This window comes from Schistocerca gregaria, chromosome 3 (assembly GCF_023897955.1).
Source record: "Schistocerca gregaria isolate iqSchGreg1 chromosome 3, iqSchGreg1.2, whole genome shotgun sequence".
Classification (NCBI taxonomy): domain Eukaryota; kingdom Metazoa; phylum Arthropoda; class Insecta; order Orthoptera; family Acrididae; genus Schistocerca; species Schistocerca gregaria.
In genome coordinates this window covers 885,304,149-885,327,697 of record NC_064922.1, presented here as the reverse complement: position 1 = coordinate 885,327,697, position 23,549 = coordinate 885,304,149, and the positions used below count along the sequence as shown (strand labels likewise).

Sequence of the window (23,549 nt, the reverse complement as noted above, 5' to 3'; positions counted from 1 at the left end):
CTTAAAAGGTCAAGGTGGTGATAAACTGGTGTGATGTTAAACCTTCTGGTGACAATAACTGTGCCAGATGTACCTCGAATTGTGGGCCCTCGGGCCTCCTTGTGGGTTGGGGTCACTCTTCCTCCCATTGCCCTCCAACATCTAAAGGCTCCAGTTCCGAGGATGAGCTTGAGATTCTAGTGTCCCATGAGGACATAGATATCCCAGGAGCTGAAGAACCAATGGACACACAGACCATAAGCCCTGAGCAAGGTGGCAGAAGATGATCTTGAGGCATAAACTGCCTCCTTGGTGACTCCATGCTTTCCCCGGCTACAGGAAGTGTTGTCCTCCAGTGAAATTGTGGTGGTTTTTTCCCGTAGCTGGCAGAGTTATGACAACTCTTTTTAAGTGTCACACCTGCTTTTTGCGTTGTGCTTCAGGAAACCTGGTTTCTAGCAATAAGGACCCCTACCCTTCGTGACTATTGAGGGTATTACAAAAATTGTACTGACTGTAACAGGATGTCATGTGGTGTCTTTATCGATGTCCTTACCTGTGTATAAAGCACACCTGTGCCCCTCCAAATACCTATCGAAGCTGTGGCTGTTAGGGTGAGGACATGCAGGGTATTAACATGTGCAAAATCTATATTCCTCCAGATTGTGAAGTACTGTGCCATGTATTGGCTGCACTAATTTCCCAACTCCCCCACCTTTACTACATCTGGCTGATTTTAACATCCATAATCCTTTGTGGGGTGAAACCGAGATTACTGGCCGTGTTAAAGATTTCGAGGCTCTATTAACTTGACTCTACCTTTGCCACTCATTTCAGTGTGGCATATGGCACATACTCAGCCATTGATCTCTCAGTATACAGTCCTGGTTTTCTACCATCTATCCACTGGAGAACTGACGACAACTTATGTGGTAATGACCCGTTTCTGCTCTTTCTGTCACTTTCCTGGCATCACTCACCAGGACGCTTGCCTAGATGGGCTCTTACCAAGACTGACTTGGACACTTTCACCTCTGCTACCACTGTTGGATCTCTAACGCATGGCAACATCGATGAGGTGATCCAGATCATTACTACTACCATTGTGACTGGCCCTGCAACATCAAAAGCGCCTCCCATCCCCAGAGCACCTCATTGCCTTCAAATGGCTGCATGCCTGAGTCTGTCAACTAATCAAACGACGGAAGCTTGAGTGTTGGAAATGATACATCTCCACCATCAGTACACAAACCTCTCCTTCCCGGGTTTGGGCCAAGTTCAGGAGACTTTATGGACATGACCCCTGCAGGAATACCTGGAATTTCTTCACATGGAGCTATATATACTGACCCAGATGCAATTGCAGATTATCTTGCCGAGCATTATGCTCGAACCTCTGCATCTGAGAGTTATCACCCCACCTTTTGTATTGTCCTAAAACAGTAGGGAGAAGAATGATCTTTTGCTACAAGTCACCCTGAGCCATATAATGCTCCATTCAGTGAGTGAGAATTTCTCAGTGCCCTTGCCAATTGTCCTGCACGCTCCTTGAGCCAGAACACATCCATCACCAAATGATTAAACATCTGTTAGCGGATTAACAGCTACACCACCGTGCTGTCTTCAGTCGCATCTGGAGCAGTGGTGAGTTTCTGTTGCAGTGGCATAAAAGTGTCATCGTTCCAGTGCTAAACCGGGTAAGAACTGCCAAATATGGATAGCTACCATCCTATTAGCCTCAGAAACATTCTGTGCTAGCTGCTTGAACATATGGTGAGCCAGCGGTTGTGTTTGCTCTTTGAGTCCCGGGGTCTTTTGGCTCCACCCCAAGGCAGTTTTCACCAAGGTCGCTCCACCACTGACACCTTGGTATATGTGGAGTCTGGTGTCTGAATGGCCTTTTCCCACTGTCAACACCTTATAGCCACTTTTTTTTTAATCTGATGAAAGACTGTGACACCATGTGGTGCCACCTCATTCTCGCTACATTACTCGAGTGGGACCTCTGTGGCCTGCTACAGAACTTCGTGTTGCTCCGCACCTTCAGAGTTCGTCTCAGTGCTTCATACAGTTCCCCCCATATCCAGGAGAATGGGGTCCCCCAGGACTCTGTACTGAGTGTCCCACTCTTTTTAATTGCCATTAATGGAATTGCAGCAGCAGTGGGGTCCTCAGTATCACCCTTGTTATATGTTGATGACTTTTGTATTTTCTTTCACTCATCTAGAGTTGATGTGAGTAAACATCGATGGCAGGAAGCTATATGAAAGGCACTGTCATGGGCCCTTACCCACAGCTTTCAATTTTCGGGCACCGAGACTTACATCATGCACTTCTGTCATCATCGTACTGTTCACCTACATCCAGAACTTTACCTTGATGACCATCTGCTTAACGTAGAGGAGACTTATCGCTTTTTAGGAGTGGTTTTTGCCATCTGCTTAATTTGGCTTTCCCATCTTTGTCAGCTTAAGGACAAGTGCTGGAGGCATCTTAACATTCTTCGATGCCTGAGTTGCACTAACTTGGGTACAGATCGCTCTGCACTGTTGCGGCTGTACAAAGCCCTTATTCAGTCCTGTCTCGAGTGTGGGAGCCTTGTGTATAGTTCAGCATTGCCCTCAGCATTGCGGGTGCTGGGCCGTATTCACCACTGTGGAGTCTTGACATGTAGCGGGAGCCCTGCGAACGAGCTCAGTGAACAGCTTACTCGTGGAAACTGTGGTTTCTCCATTGCTTATCAGGCAACAGCAACTGCTTGCAAATTATGACGTGTACATTCGCAGCTTGCCTTAACATCCAGATTACTGTCTCCTTTCCCCTAATACAGCGAATCATCTTCCACAGTGGCGGCCCAGATCAGGGAACACGATTGCTGTCTGTGTCTGGTCCCTTCTCATTGAACTTGAGTCTTCCCCTCTACCACATTTCCTCTGGGTCCATCAGATACATCTCCATGATCCGTGCCTCGGCCTCAGCTCTGTCTATCACAAGGCCCAAAAGACAATTCCTCCTGCAGCCTTCCACCGCCAAACCTTCTCTATTCTTGGTGAGTTCCAGGGGTCAGTAGTAGTCTACATCGATGCTCGATGATCACTTTGGCTTCGCTTATGCTCATGCTGGCTATACTGCACAGTTCTCCTTGCTGGATGGCTGCAGAGTTGGTAGCCATCTCCTGCGCTCTTGAGTGTATCCGCTCCTGCACAGGTGAGTCCCTCGTCATCTGTAGTTACTCCTTAAGCGACCTCCAAGCTTTTGACCAGTACTTCCTATGCCATCCTGTAGTAAAGACTATCCCAGGAGACTGTTTATGCCATCAAAAACTGTAGACATTCAGTGACCTTCATTTGGACCCCATGACATATTGGAATTACAGAAAATGAACTTGCTGACAGGCTGGCCAAACAGGCTACTGGTATACTGCCTCTGGAGATTGACGCACTGAAACTTGATCTCTGATCGGCCTTATGCCATAAACTTTTCGGCATCTGGGATACCAAATGGCACAGTGTAAATGCGCTAAATAAATTACATGCTATAAAGGAGATAGTGTAGAGGTCATCCATGTGAACCACTCCAGGGACTCTGTTGTTCTTTGCCGACTCACTGTTATATCTTCCATCGTGAGGATCCATCCCAGTGTTGATGCAGTTTCCGATTGGCAGTAGCCCACATAATTTTGGACTCTCTCAGTGTAGCCTCCACAAGGTTGTCTTTTACCCTTCCTGATTCACTCCCTAGGTGCTAGGTGACAGTGCCTCAGTGGTTGATCTACTTTTATGTTTTATTCGAGAGGTTTTTTTTATCATTCAATCTAAGGGTGTGAGGGTGTGTGTGTGTGTGTGTGTGTGTGTGTGTGTGTGTGTGTGTGTGTGTGTGTGTGTGGCCTTCTCTCCCAGGCCTTCACCCTCTCTCCATTTTAACAATTCAGTCATTCTTTGCTGTTTGTTCGCCTTGGCGTTCATCTTTTCCTTATCTGTGCGTTGAGAATTTAGTGTGTTGCAGAGTGGCTGGCTCGTTCTTTTTGATTCTTGCAATCAGCCAGCCCAGGCCATCAGCTATACTGCCTTAATACCTTGTAACACTTGTTTTCCTCTTTTGGTTTGCTTCTTTTGTTTTACTCTTTCAGTGTGGTTCCCAGTTAGTTTTACACCTTTTTTACTTTTGCAGAGTTTTTTGAGGAATAATTTTAATCCAAGTCCTGTTTGAATGAGGAAAAAGGAACTGATGACCCTGCAGTTCAGACCCTTTACTCTTCAAACCAACCAACCAACCAACCGGCTACAATGCCGTTGTCGCCGTTTGTGATGGTACTCCCACCTGTTACATCTCCTACAACGAACCCTCAGGTCTGCTTAACTAAACCTGCCCCCCTGATGATTGGAGGCTCTCTCCTTGCTGCTCCCCCCACACTTACTTTGGGATCGTTGGCATTCTGCCCACCAGGGATATTGTTCTCCACTTCCCAGCCAGAGACAAATCACCTTCCTTCAGCTTCTCTTGCCAGAAAGGGGTCACTCTGGACACTTCCTTCCAAGGCTTCTTCTGGTCTACAACCAGACATCAGCCAGTGGCTGATAGAACTACAGGCCTCTCATAGCTGTTGTCATCATTACCTGAAACTGATTCATAGAAGCCCTTTCAGTCATCCAAATCCTCTAAGAGGAGGAAAAAGTCCTCAAAGAAGAAGATTTTTGTGGTTCCCACAGACCTTGCCTGTTTCACTTCTATGGCCGAGGTGGAGATTCTGGCGGCCCCTGAGGCCCTGGATCAGTTCACAGAATGGAATCCTTAACCTATGTTTGCTGATGCCTTAACTCCTCAGCTAGTGGCGGCAGGTGACCCTAGGGCATAATCTGTCTCCTTGGGTCCGTCATGCTCTTATGGTACATCAACAACATTATTCTCCAGTGGAATCGTAGTGATGTTTTCCAACACCTGGCTGAGCTACGTCTTTTAAGCATTTCCCCTGCCATCTGCATTGCCTTTCAGGAGACTTGGATTCCAGCATCGCAGACCCCACCTCTTCGTGGATACCGTGGGTGTTATAAGAATTGCTACCTCTGACAGGGTGTTGGGTGGTGTTTGCACACATGTTCTGTACACACTATATAGTGAACTTATGCCTCTTAATACACCTTTGGGGGCTGTGGCTGTTCAGGTAAGAGCATTTCAGGATATTACCATCTGTAATGTTTACCCCCCCCCCCCTTCGCGCTCGCCCTCCCCCCCCCCCCCCTCCCAATAGTGAAGTGCCTGTTGCTCCCACACACTTCAGTGTGGCACACAGAACTTTCTTGGCCATTGACCTTTTCATCTGCAGCCACAGTCTTCTTCTATCCATCCACTGGAGAGTCTATGATGATCTGTGTGTTAGTGACCACTTCCCAATCTTCCTGTCCATTCCTCAGTGTCACTCCCTTGGACGCTTGCCCAGACAGGCTCCCAACAGGGTTGACTGGAGTGCTTTTGTCTCTGTTGTCGTCCTTGGCTCCATGCTGTAAGGAGATATTGATGAGGCAGTCCAGAATACAACTGCAGGCATTCCCATGTTCCTGTGACCTGCCCCTACGGAAGACCTTGGTGGTGGTCATAAGAAAACACAGAGGCCATTAGAGATCATAGGCAGACTCTTCAAACATAAGCACACCTGTTGACGGAGGACTTCACCAAAGATCAGATGTCTCTACGGATACCAGACACCTGCAGTTGTACCTGGTATTACCTTGAATGACACTGTCTACACTGATCCAGATGCTGTAACCGAATATTTTGCTGTATGTTATGCTTGAGGATTAGTGTTTGAGAATTATCAACCTACCTTTTGTGTCCAAAAACAGTGGGTGGAATGAAAGCAATTATCTTTCACTACACACCACTTGGAACCATATAATGTTCCATTCAGCAAATGGGATTTCATCAGTGTCCTAGCCCACTGCTGTGATACAGCCTCAGGGCCAGACCACATCCACAAGCAAATAATCAGGCACCTATCGATGGAGTGACATACCCTTGCCCTCCTAAACTCTACCTGGCGAGAGAATTAGTCCACATCTCAGTGGCAAGAAAGGATCGTCATCCCATTTCTGAAACTTGGTAAGTACCCTCTAGGGATGGACTCCTATCGCCCAGTTATCCTCACCAATGCCCTCCATAAGTTACTGCAAGGTATGGTGAGCCGGCAGCTGCATTGACTCCTCGAGTCTTGTGATCTTCTGGCTCATTCTGAGGGTGGTTTTCACCAAGGCTGTTGCACTACAGATAATCTGGCTTACCTGGAGTCTGCCATTTGAACAGCATTTGCCTGACCTCAACACCTTATAGCCATCTTCTTTGACCTGCAGAAGCATGGAGACACCACATCCTCACTGCCTTACATGAGAGGTGCCTCAGGGCTCCATTCCCGATTTTTATCCAGAACTTTTTGTTGCGCCACAGTTTCTGTGTTCGAGTTGGTGCTTCCCACTGTAACCCCCTCCCCCCATATCCAAGAGAATGGAGTGCTGCATAGCTCTGTACTGAGTGTTCTTCCCTTTCTAGTAGCCATCAATGGTCTATCAGCAGCTGTGGATTCCTCAGCGTCATCTTCCTTGTGTGCTGTTGACTTTTGCCTCTACTATTGCTCCTCTAGTGTAGGTATCGCTGAATGACGACTGCAAGATGCCATACAAAAGATGCAGTTATGGTCCCTCACCCATGGCTTTTGTCTTTCAGCCATCAAGACTTGTGTCAAGCATTTCTGTTAATGCCATACCATTCATCCACAACGAGAACCTTACCTCATGACCAACTACTCAGTGTGGTAGAGAGCTGTTGCTTTTCAGGACCGGTCTTTGATGCTTGGTTGACATGGAATCCCCCATCTTCGCCAGCTTAAGCGAAAGTTCTGGCTGCAACGTAATACACATCGCTTCCTGAGTAACACCAGCTGAGATGCAGATCACACTACCATTCTGCAGATTTCCAAAGCCCTGATACAGTCGTGTTTTGATTATGGGAGTCTGGCATATGTTTCGCCATCACCATCAGCATTGTGGATACTGGATCCAATACACCACCGTGGGGTTTAATTTGTGCCTTTCGAACTAGCCCTGTGAACGGTTGGGGTCCTCCATTGCAGACCAAGCATCAACAACAGCTTATCAAGTATGCTACACACGTTTGCAGCTCCCCTAAGCATCCAAACTACAGTCTTCTCTTTCCAAACACAGAAATCCATCTCCTACAGTGGCTCAGAGCAGGGGTTACTGGATGCAATCTGCATCCAGTCCCTCCTCTCTGATCTCCAGTTGTTCCTCTACCACCTCTCCTCTGGTTCCACTCATGTACACCTCCTTGGTACACCCTTTGGGTACAGCTTCATCTTGACTTCTCACAAGGTCTGAAAGACTGTTCAAACTGAGGCCCTCCGCCACCAATTTTTCTCCATCCTTGGTACATCCCGGGGTTCAGAAGTTTGTCTATACTGATGGCCTGATGGTTACTGGTCACGCAGGCTTTAATGAGTATCCGTGTGAAGCATACTAAACACTGCTCTTTACTGAATGGGTGTAGTGTTTTCAATGCAGAGGTGGTAGCCATCTCTTATGTTCATGAGCATATCTGTTCCTGCGCCAATGAGTCATTTCTCATCTGCAGTGACTCCTTGAGCAGTTTGCAAGCTCTAAACCAATGTTATCTTTGCTATACCTTGGTGATGGCTACCCAGGATTTCTCTGTATGCTCTTGAACAATGTGGATTCTCGGTGACCTTCGTCTGAACCCCAGACCATTGTTATCCCGGGGAATGAACTCACTGATAGCTTAGCCAAACTGGCTACCAGTAAGCCTACTCTTTGAGATCAGTATTTCGCAAACAGACCTCCAGTCAGTATTAGGCTGTCAAGTTTTAGTAATATGGAATGAGGACTGGTGCACTCTTGACTTCACCAAACAAACTATGGATGATAAAGGAGACTATGAATCTGTGGAGGTCCTCCATGTGGCTTCTCACAAGGGCTCTACTGTCCTTTGCCAGCTCTGGATTGACTGTACCTGGCTGACTTGTGGTCATCTCCTTGGTCATGAGGACCCCATTTTTGTTGTGGTTACCAATTGACAGAGGTCCACATTTTGCTGGAGTGTCGCAACCTTGCCAACTTGCGATGGACTCTCAATCTTCCTGACTCACTACACCTGGTATTAGGAGACAATGCTTCAGCAACTGACTTAGTTTTACATTTTATTCGTGAAATGGGCTTTTACCGCTCTCTTTAAAGGAAGGCTGCTTAACCTTATTGGCCCATTAAGGAGTTGGCTGAACACACTGTTGCCTCCTCTGCCCACACTGGGCTGTGGATGAGTGGGTCAACCCTGGCCCTCATGTTACCTGCTCATTTACTCACCCCCCCCCCCCCCCCCCCCCACATTGTGTTAGACTTATGTTTCTATTTGCTTCTCGTGCCCTGTTTTCCCTTATCAAGCCATCATTGACCTTAGGCGGTCCTTGGGTTTTCTTCTCCAGGGTTTACACGGTAGGCCATTTCTAATGTACAGACATGTATACCTGTCTGTCCAAGGAAACAGGGACTGATGACCTTGTAGTTTGGTCCCTTTATTTATCCAACCAACCAGCTCAAAATGAGCTTGAATCTCATAACGGAAAGATGTGTGCTGCTTATATATTTTAAGTATTTTAGTATATTATTGGATACTAGGTTGCTTTATAATTTTCTACATTTATAATACTATGTCCCATGGTGTTTTTGTATAACAAATTTCGATAAATGGGCTTGAATCTTGTGCCTTAAATATCAGTGCAGCTTATTTCATACGTATTTTAATGTGTGTAACAGTTTTATTATGTTGTGTTATACACTGTTATGTATGACATACATATGTCTACTAATAAATTTTAGCTAACTGATGTATTTTATTTTATTTATAATGGAATATGCAGTGTTGTAACTTCTCGTGTTAGATGTCTCATACTACACTGCTACCTGGTGACAATAACTATGACTTAAGGTCCAAATGACTTGCAGCAGTTAGTTTGCCTGTTTCCTTCAGAAGGACAACTTCAACTGGTTGCCATGTCATGCAGGATGGCATGTTATATTCCTTACGCTTATTACCTCAGAAAGAGTAAGATCAGCATACACCCTTTTTGTGCACTCAGTGAAAGTATACTTGTGTACCCTTGATAACTGCATGACACAAAGCTTTACACCTTGCCTGGGCCCATCAGGACCAACACTGTACTATTGATGACTGAAAACATGTTGCCTGGTTGGACGAGTCCCATTTCAAATTGTGTTGAGTGGATGGACATGTAAGGGTACGGAGACAACCTCATGAATCAATGGACTCTGCATGTCAGCAGAGGACTGTTCAACGTGGTAGAGGCTCTCTAAGGTTGTGGGGTGGGGCATTTACAGTTAGAATGATGTGGGACCCCTGATACGTCTAGATACGACTCTCACAGGTGACACATATGTAAGCATTCTGTCTGATCACCTACATCCATTCATGTCCATTGTGCATCCCAACAGCCTTGAACAATTCCAGCGGGACAATGCAATGCCCCACACTTCTAGAATTGCTACAGAGTGGCCCCAGGAGCACTCTTCTGAGTTTAAACACTTCCACTGGCCACCAAACTCCCCAGACATGAAAATTATTGAGCATATCTGGGATGCCTTGCAATGTGCTGTTCAGAAGTACTCTTACTGATTTATGGACAGCCTTGCAGGATTCATGGTGTCAGTTCCCTCTAGTCCTACTTCAGAAATTAATCGAGTGCATGCCACATCATGTTGTGGCACCCTGCGTGCTCACAGGGGCCCTATACGATATTGTACCAGTTTCTTCGGCTTTTCTGTTTATGTTGCAAGTTCTGGGATTATGGGAAGATAATGTACATGTAGCACAATTGTGTAATGTTAATAACGACTTTGGATCAATTCGGTAAATTATATTTTTTGTGTGTTGAACACAAACATGCAATTAGTTACTCAACAGCAGTGATATTATTGTATAGGTTGAATATCCTACTTAATTATATAACAACACTTTTGGCTAGGATAAGATGTATTGACCTGTATTTTGTTGTAAACATTGTCACATTTGAAGATGGCCATTGAAGTGGCAAAAATTAGTTATCTGTGTAGCAAAACTTGTAATCTAGGCAATAAGTTGTTCTGAAAGGATACTAGACTCTTGTGATAGATTTAATATAATCTCTTGCTTCTTCAGCTAAACCATTTAATCCTATTCAGACTGCTACATTTAGAAAGTGATCATTAAAAGCACTCACAACTTGTGAATTATCGGTCACGACATTGTCAGTTACTTTAATTGTTGTGGTAACTTATAAACTGACTGGCTGTTCTGTCTCCCAGTTAACTATATTTCACATACTTTTTATCTTACTATCCACATTATTAATTTATGTTACAATATACATTTTTCTTGACGCATTAATGACGTCCCTTAAAATATTACAGTATTTTTTGTTGTTTGCAAATAATGTCTGATCTTGACTTATGCTGACCTTTACCTAAATTTGCCTCTTCTTCTTACATGAGATTTTAAATCCCCTAGTTATCAATGGCTTTCTTTTTTTAATGCTTACGGATAACCTGTTAGGAAAGCAGTTTTCAAATATTGACACAAATTTATTATGGAATGAATTGAATTGACATTAACATCTCTTTTTACATACACTTAGTCTCATACAATCTCTTTCAACTTTCTCGTAAAACATTGTATCCTATTCTTAGTATAAAGCCCCACTGCTTTGCATGAATCTGTATCAAGGCTGTAAGGTGCTATATTGTTTATTTTTGTTAATTTGCACCAATCCAATAACAGTTGGATACAAATCAGTTGTTTCAGCTTAAGCGCCCCATTATAAAAATGTTATCAGTCAGTGCATTACTGTCTTGCTACACACGAGTTGATAGACTGACTGCTGAAATTAGATTGCAACACACAAATAAAGATTCTAGTTCAATTTTCCTGTTCATATCTTTTAAGAAGCCTTCATTGAAATCTCCACAAGTTATTGACTGTATCTTCTTGCCTGATGCATCTGCATTTCTTATAAGTAGCTGAAAGTTTCCTTCAGAGGATCTGTAGTATTTTTCAATTACCAGAGAAGCATTCTGTAGTAACAACTCTCAAACAAGTATTCTGCAGTAACAACTCTCAAGCACATCCCTCTAGGTTCTGATCTGCACAAAAACCTTTTGTTTCTCTATAATGCTGACTTTATGTCCATCTTTTACATACATTACAACTCCTTTTCCCATGTTGACTAGGTATACACAAATGATGCAAATCTGAAATCCCTTATATTTAACTTCTCCATTGGTGTAGTTACATGATGTTCAGAGAGGTGCAGAATATCTATTACCTCAGAATTTTCCACATCTGCTAGGCATACAAGAAGCTCATCTTTCTTGATTTCCGACACCCTAATGTACTGATGAAACATTAAATTTAGTTTCCTGGGAACTCTTGCATTCATTGTGGGTCTGTTCTGCTTTAATGTCTTTCAGTACTGTCTGTCTGTAACCTGACTCAAACCTAAAAAGAATGTGCCCCTTTGGCTCCAATAATCACAGGAATTTTGCATTGTGTGCTTGTGGCCACCCTTGCACTTTCTGCAAGATGCTCAGATAATCTATCCTCCCCCTCCATTATTTATGTATCCCCATCTCCCAATTGCCGCAACAGTAATGGGATGGATATGAGACAATCCACTCAGTTCTCTGCTGATACAGCTGACAGCCGCAGCCATGGCACTTGTAAAACCTCCACAAAACCCACATGACTGTTTGCTGTTGCTGTTCCTGTTCCTGTTCCTGTCTTCCTTCAAGTCACCTTTAATGCTATATTGTAAGTTGCCAGCCAGGCTGTCTCCTGCTCTTTCTATGAGTACCTGATCCTCTCCATCAAAATCTGTCACCTGGCTAAACTTGGTAGTAGGTTTCACAGTGCTTGTGACCTGTTATTCTACACCAAGGTTTTCCGTAGCATTCGGCCTACACCACTTTGTGACAACTGCATAGTAGCAGAAATCTTTTTCTTTGTACTTGAATTTTCTACAAACCTAGGCTTAAAGTTCTTCCTATGACTCTGCTTCACTCTGTTTTGGTTGAGGCTCTTGTATTTCAGGTGACAAGTCAAACTGATTGTTAACCATTTGAAGTATAATGTCTGAGATTTTCTCCTTTTGCCTGTTAATTGTTACCTTTTACCAGCTCCTATTGTCTCTTTCCCCATTCAACCTATTTAATTCAAAATACACCATTTTCAGTTATACATGAAGATCAAAAACCTTTCTCCCCTGCTCCACGATTCTCTTGTCTCAACTACGTAATCTACATCTCTGCAGGAGAGGCTCATCTGATACTTTACTGGCTTTCCAGTGAAACCTCATTTCACAGTCCAGACATGTTTCTCCTGTAGTAACTAACCAATGGCAGCATTCACATTTATCACACCTGTCCCGAGCTTTACAGTAAACTAAAAAGTACTACCACATGTTTAAACTGTAATAAAGTAATAATTAGTGACAACTTATCTTTGGTGAAATGTACAGCTAATTTATAGGTGGCAGGATTGCTGATAGATACAGATCTCCTCCCAAGTTTAAATAAAATGTTAGAGACATTTTCTACATAGCCGTGTATGACCTATTTTGCATTGCAAACTACTCGAATTTCTGCTGTGGAGTACTTAATTTTGAAATATGCAATAGTTATGATCATTATTAAAAACTAGCAGTTCACCACAAGCTGATGAATGACACTATAAATTGCAAAAGAATAATTTTTCTTTACTGAATAGTTTCTTTAAAATCATGTGAGATAGACTGGCATTATTGCATCTTCTCTCTCTCTCTCTCTCTCTCTCTCTCTGTGTGTGTGTGTGTGTGTGTGTGTGTGTGTGTGTGTGTGTGTGTGTGTGTGTCAAAATCTTGTCAGCACACAGACTACTGGCTTTCTATGTATTCTCACACTTGGGAGTGGCTGTCTCAGTTTCCTATACACTGATTTCCTTGTTCCGTACTCTAACCAGAGACTACTGACTTATCAAAATATTGGTCGTATTGGCATAACCTGTTAATATGATCATTTACAGATTCACAAGCTGTAACTTATAAGTTCTGGTGGTGAGTAGGCTTCACCTGTTCTACATCTCTCTGCCATATGGTGGCCACATGCAGTGGAATCCTGTCACCAGCAATCTTCTGTTCCCTTCCCTACCACACTAAACCTACTTTTGTTCTGACCAACTGAAGCAGAAAAAAAGACTCCATAAACAACACACATTTTAATTACTTATGCTGCTACCTGACCACAGTTAAAGGATGAGACATGTTTCTTTATTTGAAACAATCGTGTAACATTTTTTATGTTGTAAAATTAATGCACGCATGTGCACGTACACACACACACACACACACACACACACACACACACACACACACATTTTTTTATGTTTAGTTAGTCGTAATAGCAGCTCCAATTCAGTCTGTCTGAAGCCAAGAGAGATTGTCTCAACATATATACATATATTTTTTTTAATAGGTGCATATGGACCAGAAAAAGGGAAGAACCAACAGCAATCTATTGAGGTCGTTGATTCGGAAGAGGAAGAAGAAAGAGAGTTTGGGGAGAAGCTCTCACAGTGGAGGCGGAAGGACGCTGGGAGCAAGAAGCGTATCCGCTATGTCTACAAAAGTGTGGACGATGTATTGGAGCAGGGTAAGACCCAGCCCTCGATCAGGAAGGATTACAGGTCAGCACTTGTTATCGCTCATAAGGAGAACTGTAAACTCACAGATAATTCTTGTTTGGGCCACAGCATGTGCATATTTTTCCGCATTGCTTGTGGTGATTAATGTGACAATTAGGCTGTAATAACAGAATTTACAGCACATTATATTTGCTAATGTTATGACACCAAGTTCATGTTCTCACCTGTTTTCTATCCTTGTATTTGGGATGGGCTTTTTGGTTTATTTGATTATTGGCTTTTTCAGTAAGAATGAAATCCTAAGAGGTGACAGAGTTTGTATTTGTAACAATGTTGTTGCAATACTTGGTTGCTTTTCCTCCAGAAAACATTTTCACTCAATGAAATATATAACATTATTATGATTAGTTACAGAAAGAATTCAGTTTTTTACTTTATTTCTTTCTTTCAACATTTTTAATGGTAGTGCTACATAGTTCTGGTTATATTTTCTAGCAGTTTGTGTTCACTTGTGCAATTTGTACTTATAACAATATTTTTCTCTTACAGTCAATTCAGCAAGGTGAAAGTGATCGATATGACCGGACCACAGCAGAGGGTGCTAACAGGCTACCATGCAATTGCCGGTCAGCAGAGGCCATCAGAAGAACTGGAGGTACGAAAAGACAAGGCATTTACAAATTTTGCTTTGCCTGAGCTCCAACACAACCTCAATTTGCTGTTGGATATGTGTGAACAGGTAAGTTGAAGAACTTTCCTTCTTTGTTACTTGGTTTGCTCAAAAGGAAATATGAAAAGTGAACTTATTATTTACCTTCTGACAGGTAAGACAACCAGCAAAGAAAGTATAATCTGAATAATATCTGATAGGCATATTACAGAGCCACAAGACAAGGAGCCATAACTGGTAGAATCACATTTGAAATTCAAGTTGCAGATTGTGAGTCAGCTTTCTTACTGTTTCCCAAATCACTCTAGGTGTATTTGAGGAAATGTGATTAACAAAGACTAATCTATTTGCTTTGAAAACTTCCTCCATTGTGACTTTGTACAGGATGACTGATTTTATGTTGCTTGAGAGAATTGTAGTTCTAACAGAAAAATAAGAGAATGAAATTCACAAACTATATAAAGCATTTGCAAGCAGAAGTGATGACAGTAATTCATTGTGACATTTCTGGTTATTTTTCTCCTCTAAAGTGCTAATTGTTGCCTTTAATAATTTTCCATAATTATATCGTATCTTTTCTCTATGATCATCCAATAATTCACTGTTGGTTCAAATGCTAAATTCTCCAGTATCTTTCTCACTGTTTTTTGTGAATATCTTCAAATTATAAAACAGTGACTGACAGCTACTGATCAAATCTGTTTCATAGCAGTTAAGTTTTTCTTGCTATTCATTAAAATAATGGTAAGTAGCTAAAAAAGTTTGAATTTCACACTGTTGCTTGCAAGTTTATGCACATCAGCTGTAGGTCAGTTTTTTTTTACAACATCCTTTAAGGGCATCACTTTGAAATTCAGGGATAGAATACTTTCCTTTCATAGGTGGATTATTTAAAGAATGTGATTGTTGTCACAAACAGCATAACCCCACGTTTAGGTTCCCGGAATTAACGGTATCCCACCATTTACAAAATTTTTTATCATTCCAGCCAAGTTTCAAATATTCACAGTGTTAATTCACACCTATTAACACATTTACAATTTTCTAATGCATCACTGTTTTACAATTTTTGAGCAATTTATGCTTTATGGGACAGTTTCCTTGGAGAAAAAAACTGAAGTAATTGACAAAAAATGCACTGGCATGGCATTGGCCTTTAAGAAGTGTTTACAAATGTTATGTGATTATGTTTCTTGACACCAGGGTGCTCTACTCAGCAGATCTAGATCAGTAAATTCCGAACAATTCCTGCTTTGTCTCCGGCTACCCCTCTGCTTGGCATGGTTGCTGATGGGAGTAGCTTGAACCTTCCATCAGTTATGTATTTTTTCATGCTTAGCATGACAGGTTTCGAGAATTTGTTCTCATTATCAAGTGTAAATATTTCTGTAAGTATTTTTGTGATGTTTCACAAAGAAGCAGTGTGAGTGATGGTTTGCATGTGTGTGTGGTTTTTTATGTAGTGGAAGAGGTACAGTACACCTTGTGACCTCAAAAAGATGACTGCAGTGCAAGAGATGCAAGATAACACACACACACACACACACACACACACACACACACACACACACACATAAATATTTGCACTTGGCAGTGAGAATAAATTCTCAATATGTGTTGCACTAAATTTGAAAATATACATAACTGGAGAAGTGTTTTATTATTTAAATAATGAATAACAGAGTTGCAGGCTTTCCATAAACATTGGTTATGGTAGCTGAAACTAAATCAATTCTTTCTACATCCCAGACAATTACCAGTTTCAGTTCCATCAGCAACTAACCATAGTAAAAAATTTGGATAATTTTTTTTTATAATAAAAAAGTCCATGGCGAATATTTTGATGCCTATTACATGCACGTATCATATACAAACTATGAAAATGCAAAGGGAGGAGGGGGAGATCCTGTATCTAAGTTTTGCCACTTAAAAAGTTATTTCCCACATTTTACTTTTTTCTTTTTTTCAAGTCCCATCAAAAATGCAAAAGCAGGTGTTTCTGGTAACATTAAACAACTCATAGGTTCTTACTCATTTAAGAAAAATGAAATGGAATTGAAATAAACTGTAAGATCTAGCATATTGAAAAACATGTAAATGTTGTGTGCTAATGGTTGGAAAACAGGAATTTATGACACTGTAAAAAAATTTTAAAATTGCATAAATTGTAGTTAATGTACCATATGAGATAGTTGATTAATGCTTCTGGCATCTGGTGACTTCAGGTTTCAGGTAGTCATTGTTTCATTGCTTTCAGCTTCTAGTTCTCTGTGGTGTTTTCATTGAGACACGAGCTATAATTTTCTATAATTCCGTGATTAGTTGAAATCCTCTCCCTGAAATTTTCAGTTTCTTCATCTGTCTGTTGCTTTTCTTAAATACGTATTGTGATCTTCATTTCCATTGGTCCATTTCATAAAACCTCTCACCCTTAAGTGCTTGCCTTTTCATTGTCCAGGTTCACTGTACCAAATTGTTGATGCATTTTCCAATTTCTGAAATCCAATTATTAATTCCATGCACCTTTATTTTATTCAAGAATCTGATACCTCACACTAATTGGAACCAGGAAGCTCGTTTCTTCAGACCATCTCCCACCAACTTTCGCATTTCACAAGATTATACATATATGACTATCAACATTAATATTATATTTATTTAATGCAACAAAATTTACAGTTAGTATACAAGTTGAGCCTCCCTCAAGAAATTGCCTGCTCAAGTACTTTTAATGACTCTGGGAACATGACTTTTATAATACATCTAATAAATCAGTTGTATTGAAGAGTTACTAAACAAAATCATACATAGCCGCTTTTCTTTCTTGGCTATTTTACAAGGCTACTACTCACTTTTCCAGCGGTGGCTGCCCTTCTAATCTTCTTATGTGCTGATAACCACAGCGAGCATCCAAAAAAATTAAAATAAAAACAGAGTTTTCACAAAATATTGATTATTGTACTGGCGTATTACTTGTTAGAATGATAGGAATCTTATGGATTTGAAATTGTGAAGTTCTATGTGTATGCTAGTGCTAAACCAGACATGGCAGTAATAATGTCTGTGTACAGGCATATTTGGATGCCGATGATTTTTAAATGGTTGCTTTATTTTCTTTTTACATAGCACCATGTTCTCTCTCTCTCTCTCTCTCTCTCTCTCTCTCTCTCTCTCTCTCTCTCTCTCTCCTGATACTGCATCAAGTTCTTTGTATTACTTAGGGATCCACAGAGAAATATTCACTGAGCTGTATTCAGTGTGATACAGTGAGTGTTGTGCAGTTAGTGAACCAAAAATTTCAAAGAAAATGGGTTATCTGTTTAGGGTGACTATCATTCTGGAAGATCCATCAACTAGTCAAAACATTGCTGCTGTTGAGAAAGTGCATTTGACATTGTGGATTTGGAATGGTCATGCTGACTTCAGAATCAGCTTGTTGTCAATGGAAACATATGTGCCTAAGCAGGTTTCAGTAGAATGGACATAATTCTGTGTTGACACCATATTGGTGAAGACTGCTGATAGGACATCAGTGTCATTTATAGGCATTCAACCTGTTTGTTGCCCCGACAGAAGCTCTCAATGTTCAGAAGACGACAAACTGTTCAGAGCTGCACTAATAAACCAGGTGATTCACAAGGAGTGCTGCAGATAAACCATTCATTATGCAGATAAAACTGTAGGGTCTCATGGATTTAGCAACTGTACCCCATTTAATTCAGTACACCTGCCTGACTAGGTATGATGCTACACAGCTTGCTAGATCCCTGCTTTCATGATGTGGGACTTTGTTGTTCCTGGATGTTCTCAGTGAACAAAACAGCTGTATAAGAATCTAATTTTGAAAGGTGTAAGAAAATATTGCAGTGCTACTAACAACATAGCCTGGAAAAGCTTTGTAAGTTTTTATTCTGGTGTTAGCTATTCTTGAGGTGAGATGATACACAAAGTGTGTACTTCGATGAAAATCAAGTATTTAATTAATTAAAGAAATAACCTTCTTTTGCTACACCAATGTCAAATACTTTAGAGGCTGGCATATTGAACTTAGGTACAGATGAGAGACAGTTTTTACATGTTCCTTTCTCAATTAGAGGAAGGATTTTAGTTTGAAAGGAGACCTGAAGAAATGAGTCTACAACAAATGAGGAACTCTACAGTTCACTTCTTGCAAGGAGTGCGAATGGTGTGTACCTGTACTCATGTTGCACTTTAGTTTTGTCTTTTCAGAATTTTCATTACTCCTTCCTGTGTTGTTACCATGTGCATTCATCTTCAAGTATTTTTGTGGCTCTTCAATTTTACAATTAATCATTGCTTTTAGATTGTACATGTTTTAATCCTTTCTCCTTCCCATCGTGCTTGTTTTATGTTTTGTCACTTGATCCTGAGTTCCATTTCAGCACCTCTGTATTTGTCCTGTACAAATTACCATGAAGACATAGGTCTTGGGCAAGCTGTCTATTGCTGTACAATTGTTTATATTCTGCGTGCAATATATACAGCAAAACCATGAACATTATGCAGTCTCTTGACTGAATTATAATTTATTTCATAACTGTTTTTTCTGTAATTATGGAAAATGTGTTCCCAAATGTGAGTGAGCACTGATCCAGTGCATAAGTTTTTGAATTTGGCTGCTAAATGTGAGGCAGGTGTGTTTTAAAGACTTGATGATTATGAGGGGCAATGGTGGTGATGTTGGTGCTTATGGTGTTGGAGATGCATTAACAAATTTCAGTGTGAGATAATCTTGCGTTTCCTTATTGCATACACCAAGCATAAATAAGTTTAATTAAAAAAGGAAAACATTATTCATTAAATAAGCAGTAGTAATACAGATGAAAGAAATAAACAAACATAGAGATTACTGCCTTTTATCCTATAAATACTATGTATAATTATGAGTCTAATTACTTGCCAGTAGTGTTCTTCAGGAGACAAAATTCTTGTAGCTGCCGATAGACACATGTATGAGTACCAATGGTCTTTGTCTCCTGTTATCCTAACAACAGGTAGGTCCCTCTATTCTTCTGATATGAGGTACCTGCCATGCTGTTCTGACTATCTCCAATCCTGCCCTCTTTCCTCCCTGGAAAAGAAACTCAGAAAGTTATGAGAGTTTTTTGGTACATTTCTATGTTTCTGTCAGCACTACTAAAAAAGACTTCACCTCCTGAAGAAAAGTACTCGGTAATCATTCTTCTTATAATTTTACAGTTTTTCAAGTGAATTTATATTTTGTTAAGAATAGTTAATTTCATATGAATTTTTGAGCTTTGTGATTCAATAACAGTGAAGTAATATTAGGGACCGGAAAAATTTGCATTTTGCCATAAACGCGAAATAGATGCAAATTCTGCCTCGGAAGGCGAAAATGAGAAATTACTTAATAGATGCTGTTCTATAGTGAATTGTATCCAGATGGGCTATTTATCAGAGATAATTTGAAATAGTTTTATTTTCTATATACAATATTGAAAATTTAAGTAATTATTGGCGAAGCCCAATTTGGAAAGATAATGTGGAGGAGAGGGGGAGGGGGGGGGGGAGGAGGGGAGTGTACAAACGCAATGATGTATCAGTGCACCATGCCAGTTGTGTATGGTTGTATGGTCTGTTTAAGATACATGTCACATAATGCTATGTGACTACTCAGCTGTGGGACCTAGCATTTTAAGAAAGAAACACGTACGTTTGTTTGTTAGATAAAGCTCAAAATATAATATAATGCAGACAATTTTAATGTGGCAAATTAGGTGGCAGATGCTTTGAACTGTAGTTGCATTAAATACTACTGCTAGAGGCCAGGCCTGAAATACGTCAACAGTACCATGCCAACGTCAACATCCACGATAGCCGTCCATGAATGCTTTGTGTTGTTTATTGTTCATTATGTTCTTTTCTTCTTTTGAAATAAGTGAAGTAACTCATCCGGGTCCATCACAGATTAGGATTACGGCCTTTACAACACCTGAAGAGGTTGGTGATCCCTGTGACAATGTGTCAGTTCTGCTGTAGGCTGCTGCTCAGTGAAATGGAGGTGGGATTTGTTTCCCTGCACAGCTCCTTCCCCTGTGGCAGTCAAAATTCTGTCTGTTTATGCTCATGGCCACCTGCAACAACAGCCTATAGCACCTGCCTTCTGTGTTATAGCATTTGGGGGAGGGGGGGCGACTGTAATATTTCTTGATGGTGCCAAAATTCTACCCCAACATTAGAATCGAGTGCCATAAGTTCTGTCCAGCTTCTATGCTAAATGCTTTGTCAGTTCTATCTGTAGCGTTGTTAATCATGGGTTGTAGGGCTATGAATGCCCACAAAAGGTCGAAATTAGTGGTCTGCAGATATTTCAATTTTCAAATTGGGCAGGAAAAGAACAAATAATGCCCAGAAACATCATATATTAGAGACATGTTTACTTAACTGGTGAGGAAAATTCTGCTGCTTTTCAACAGAACAATCATTTTTGAAAGCTTAAATACAGCCAAACGAAGAAAACAAAGGCCATTGTGGAGGAAAAAGGTGTTGAAGTTTCTGCAAAAGCAAACATTCCAGTCAGAAAGCTCCCAATCAGCACTTTTGCTAACAGTCAGTTTCAAAGATATGATAATTTGTGTCTTAACATATGTAGTGCCACCTTTTAAATTTGTGTGTCTGATCATTTACAAAGATTATAGATGCAAATTTCGACAAAAATAGATGCTAATTGAGCAAAAAATAGATGTGAATTGTGACAGAAATAGATGCTATGTTTTCCGGTCCCTAAGCATTATAAGTGTGTAGTATAGAATAGAAGAGGATAGCAATTCTCTGTTGTAGTCACATGCGAGTCCTCTGACCGCAGACTCATAGCTTTAAATGTGTTATTCCAATAGAGAAATCGTATGATTCTAATTCTGCAGTTAATATTGCGTGGATAATTTTCTTTATATTATGTGGATATCATTTTCTATGTTTATTTATTACTTTTCTTTTGTTGTGTATCACTACTTTGTAAACTAAACAGAACTTCCTTCTGTAGCGTAGTTGGTATGATCTGCTTGATGACAAACTACAACTGAAGAGGAGGCCAATACACAGATACAGATAGCTTAACAAGACTTTGCTAATGAGCTTCCATAGTTTTATGAGCTCTAGAAACTGATAGTATATGTTTTCTTCCCAACATGCAGGACATAATCCAGAATGATCATCTATTGCGTTACACAAAAGATCAACTGGTTGTTATGACTCAGGAAAAAGATAGACTTAAATCGAAAGTAAAAGATCAGGAGCAGCAAATAGAAAAACTACAAGCCCTTTTGACAATGATTGATGATGCTTTTAAGGATGGAAGCAGTTTGACCCTTGATAAAGCAGCAGCATGCTTCAGAGAGGTGCAGGTTAGTATATTAGATTTAAGTTAACAACACTTTGGAAAGTTGAGAGTCTATTGTTTGTGCAGTGTCTCCATCATGGATTAGTTTGTCACTATGTACATTTAGTGATCATATTAACACAAATTTTTCTTTTTATTCTTATGTATTTGTTTTCACGCAGGGTTCTATTTACACAGCAATATGTGATAGAATCTGACAAAAATGCCGAAGTTTATGCGATCTTCAGTTTCCAAATCAGAGATGTGGATACTGGTGCATTTGTGTTGCAATAAACTGTTGTAAATATCATTCTTAAAACAATTGCAATTTGTCATACTTTCCTTTATTGATGGGCTCCATAATTTTGAAACAGTGGACGTCATAAGACTTTGTGGCAATGGAGTTTAATGTTTAGCTTAGCTGCTGCCACCCTTAGTAATGTAATATAACCAATACTGTGTGTAGCATTCTAGAGCCATTACATGAGGATTAGGAAATCTTCTGCAGCCAAGATACCAAGCAAGCTTGGCTGCAGAAAATTTCCTGTTTACCATGACAGATCACTCCCTGCAACATGTGCAACCTATACATTATGCAGAGGATTATCATGTAGGTTTTTTGTTTAAAATGGGTAATGAAATAAAGCTAGGTCCATCACTTATGGTACTCTAGATTCTCCACTTAAATGATACAGCGAAGCATTTCTTATACCTGTCTGTAATTTCTATAAAGAAGCCCAGAACGAAGCACAATCCATATGGTACAGTGCCAGCATTACATGAGTAGTTGGAGCTTGTTCCCCTTGCCCCTCCCCTTCCCCTCCCTGCCCCACACGAGGCCACTACTTTCCCCATAACAGTTCAGAGACTATTAAATTTAATGGTATAGAACTACAGAAACATTTGCAGTCTGCGTCTCTCACTGGATTGTGCACAGACATTTTTATATATTTTGGTTAATCTCTGCTATAGTTTAATTCCTGATGGGACGTACTGATTGTTCTTTTGAAAATTAATTTTTAATGGTGTGGTGTCTTAAAATTTTGTTTAACAGCTAGAAAAATTAATAGCTTTACAAACGGGCTCTGTAAGATGCCCGTACAGAAGTAGATGGCTATACAGAAAAGCTTGTGTGAACATCCAGCTGATGTCTTATTTTTTCAAGTGGCATACAAAATCCATAGTGATATATGGGAGTGTACAAAGTTCATAAGTTTGTTCTCTGAAAGTTTGAGAACTCTTTATATAGTTCATGCATTTGCTACCAGAAACCTTGTCAGTGTTCATCCGAGAATTGCTGGTGCTACTTGCAAACATTCTGGATGACACAGCAGATGTCTCGATGGTAGACCATTTCATCCCAACATATCTTCATTTACTCACTCAGAATCCATAAAATATGCAGTTCCACAAATTATTCAGTTGATGTTATGAAGAGGAGCACAGACAAACATTCATGATGGGCTGTAAAAAAAGAAGTAATTGGGATTTAAATTCGGTGAGCCCATACAATTTGTATCTGCTCATCAAGCAAAACATATTCTCTTTAGATGCCTCATGTTTCACAATTCCATGAGGGTTTTTTGCACCCTAGATCTTACTGTTATGATGATGATCAACCTGAAATATTACCTCGTTCACAGGATATTATGAGTCAGCAACTTCACCATCTCATAGTAGTTTGTCAATTTCGTTGTACAAGGTAGTGTGTTCTGACTTGTCTGCTGGTGACAGTTTATGGACAAGCTCGAATCAAGTAATGGAAAATCCAGGATGGAATGTAACAATATTAGG

At 40.6% G+C, this 23,549-nt stretch overlaps 1 protein-coding gene across 3 annotated transcripts in view; it reads left to right on the top strand.

Annotated features, from left to right (window-relative positions):
- The window catches only part of LOC126355072 (tuftelin-interacting protein 11), a 146,741-nt gene that overhangs the window by 67,691 nt on the left and 55,501 nt on the right, over positions 1–23,549 (top strand). For all 3 annotated transcript variants that reach the window (XM_050005244.1, XM_050005245.1, XM_050005246.1), the window contains 3 exons: positions 13,557–13,767; positions 14,275–14,464; positions 21,571–21,780. In XM_050005244.1, coding sequence (XP_049861201.1) covers positions 13,557–13,767; positions 14,275–14,464; positions 21,571–21,780 — 611 coding nt within the window. The remainder of the gene's footprint in view (positions 1–13,556; positions 13,768–14,274; positions 14,465–21,570; positions 21,781–23,549) is intronic.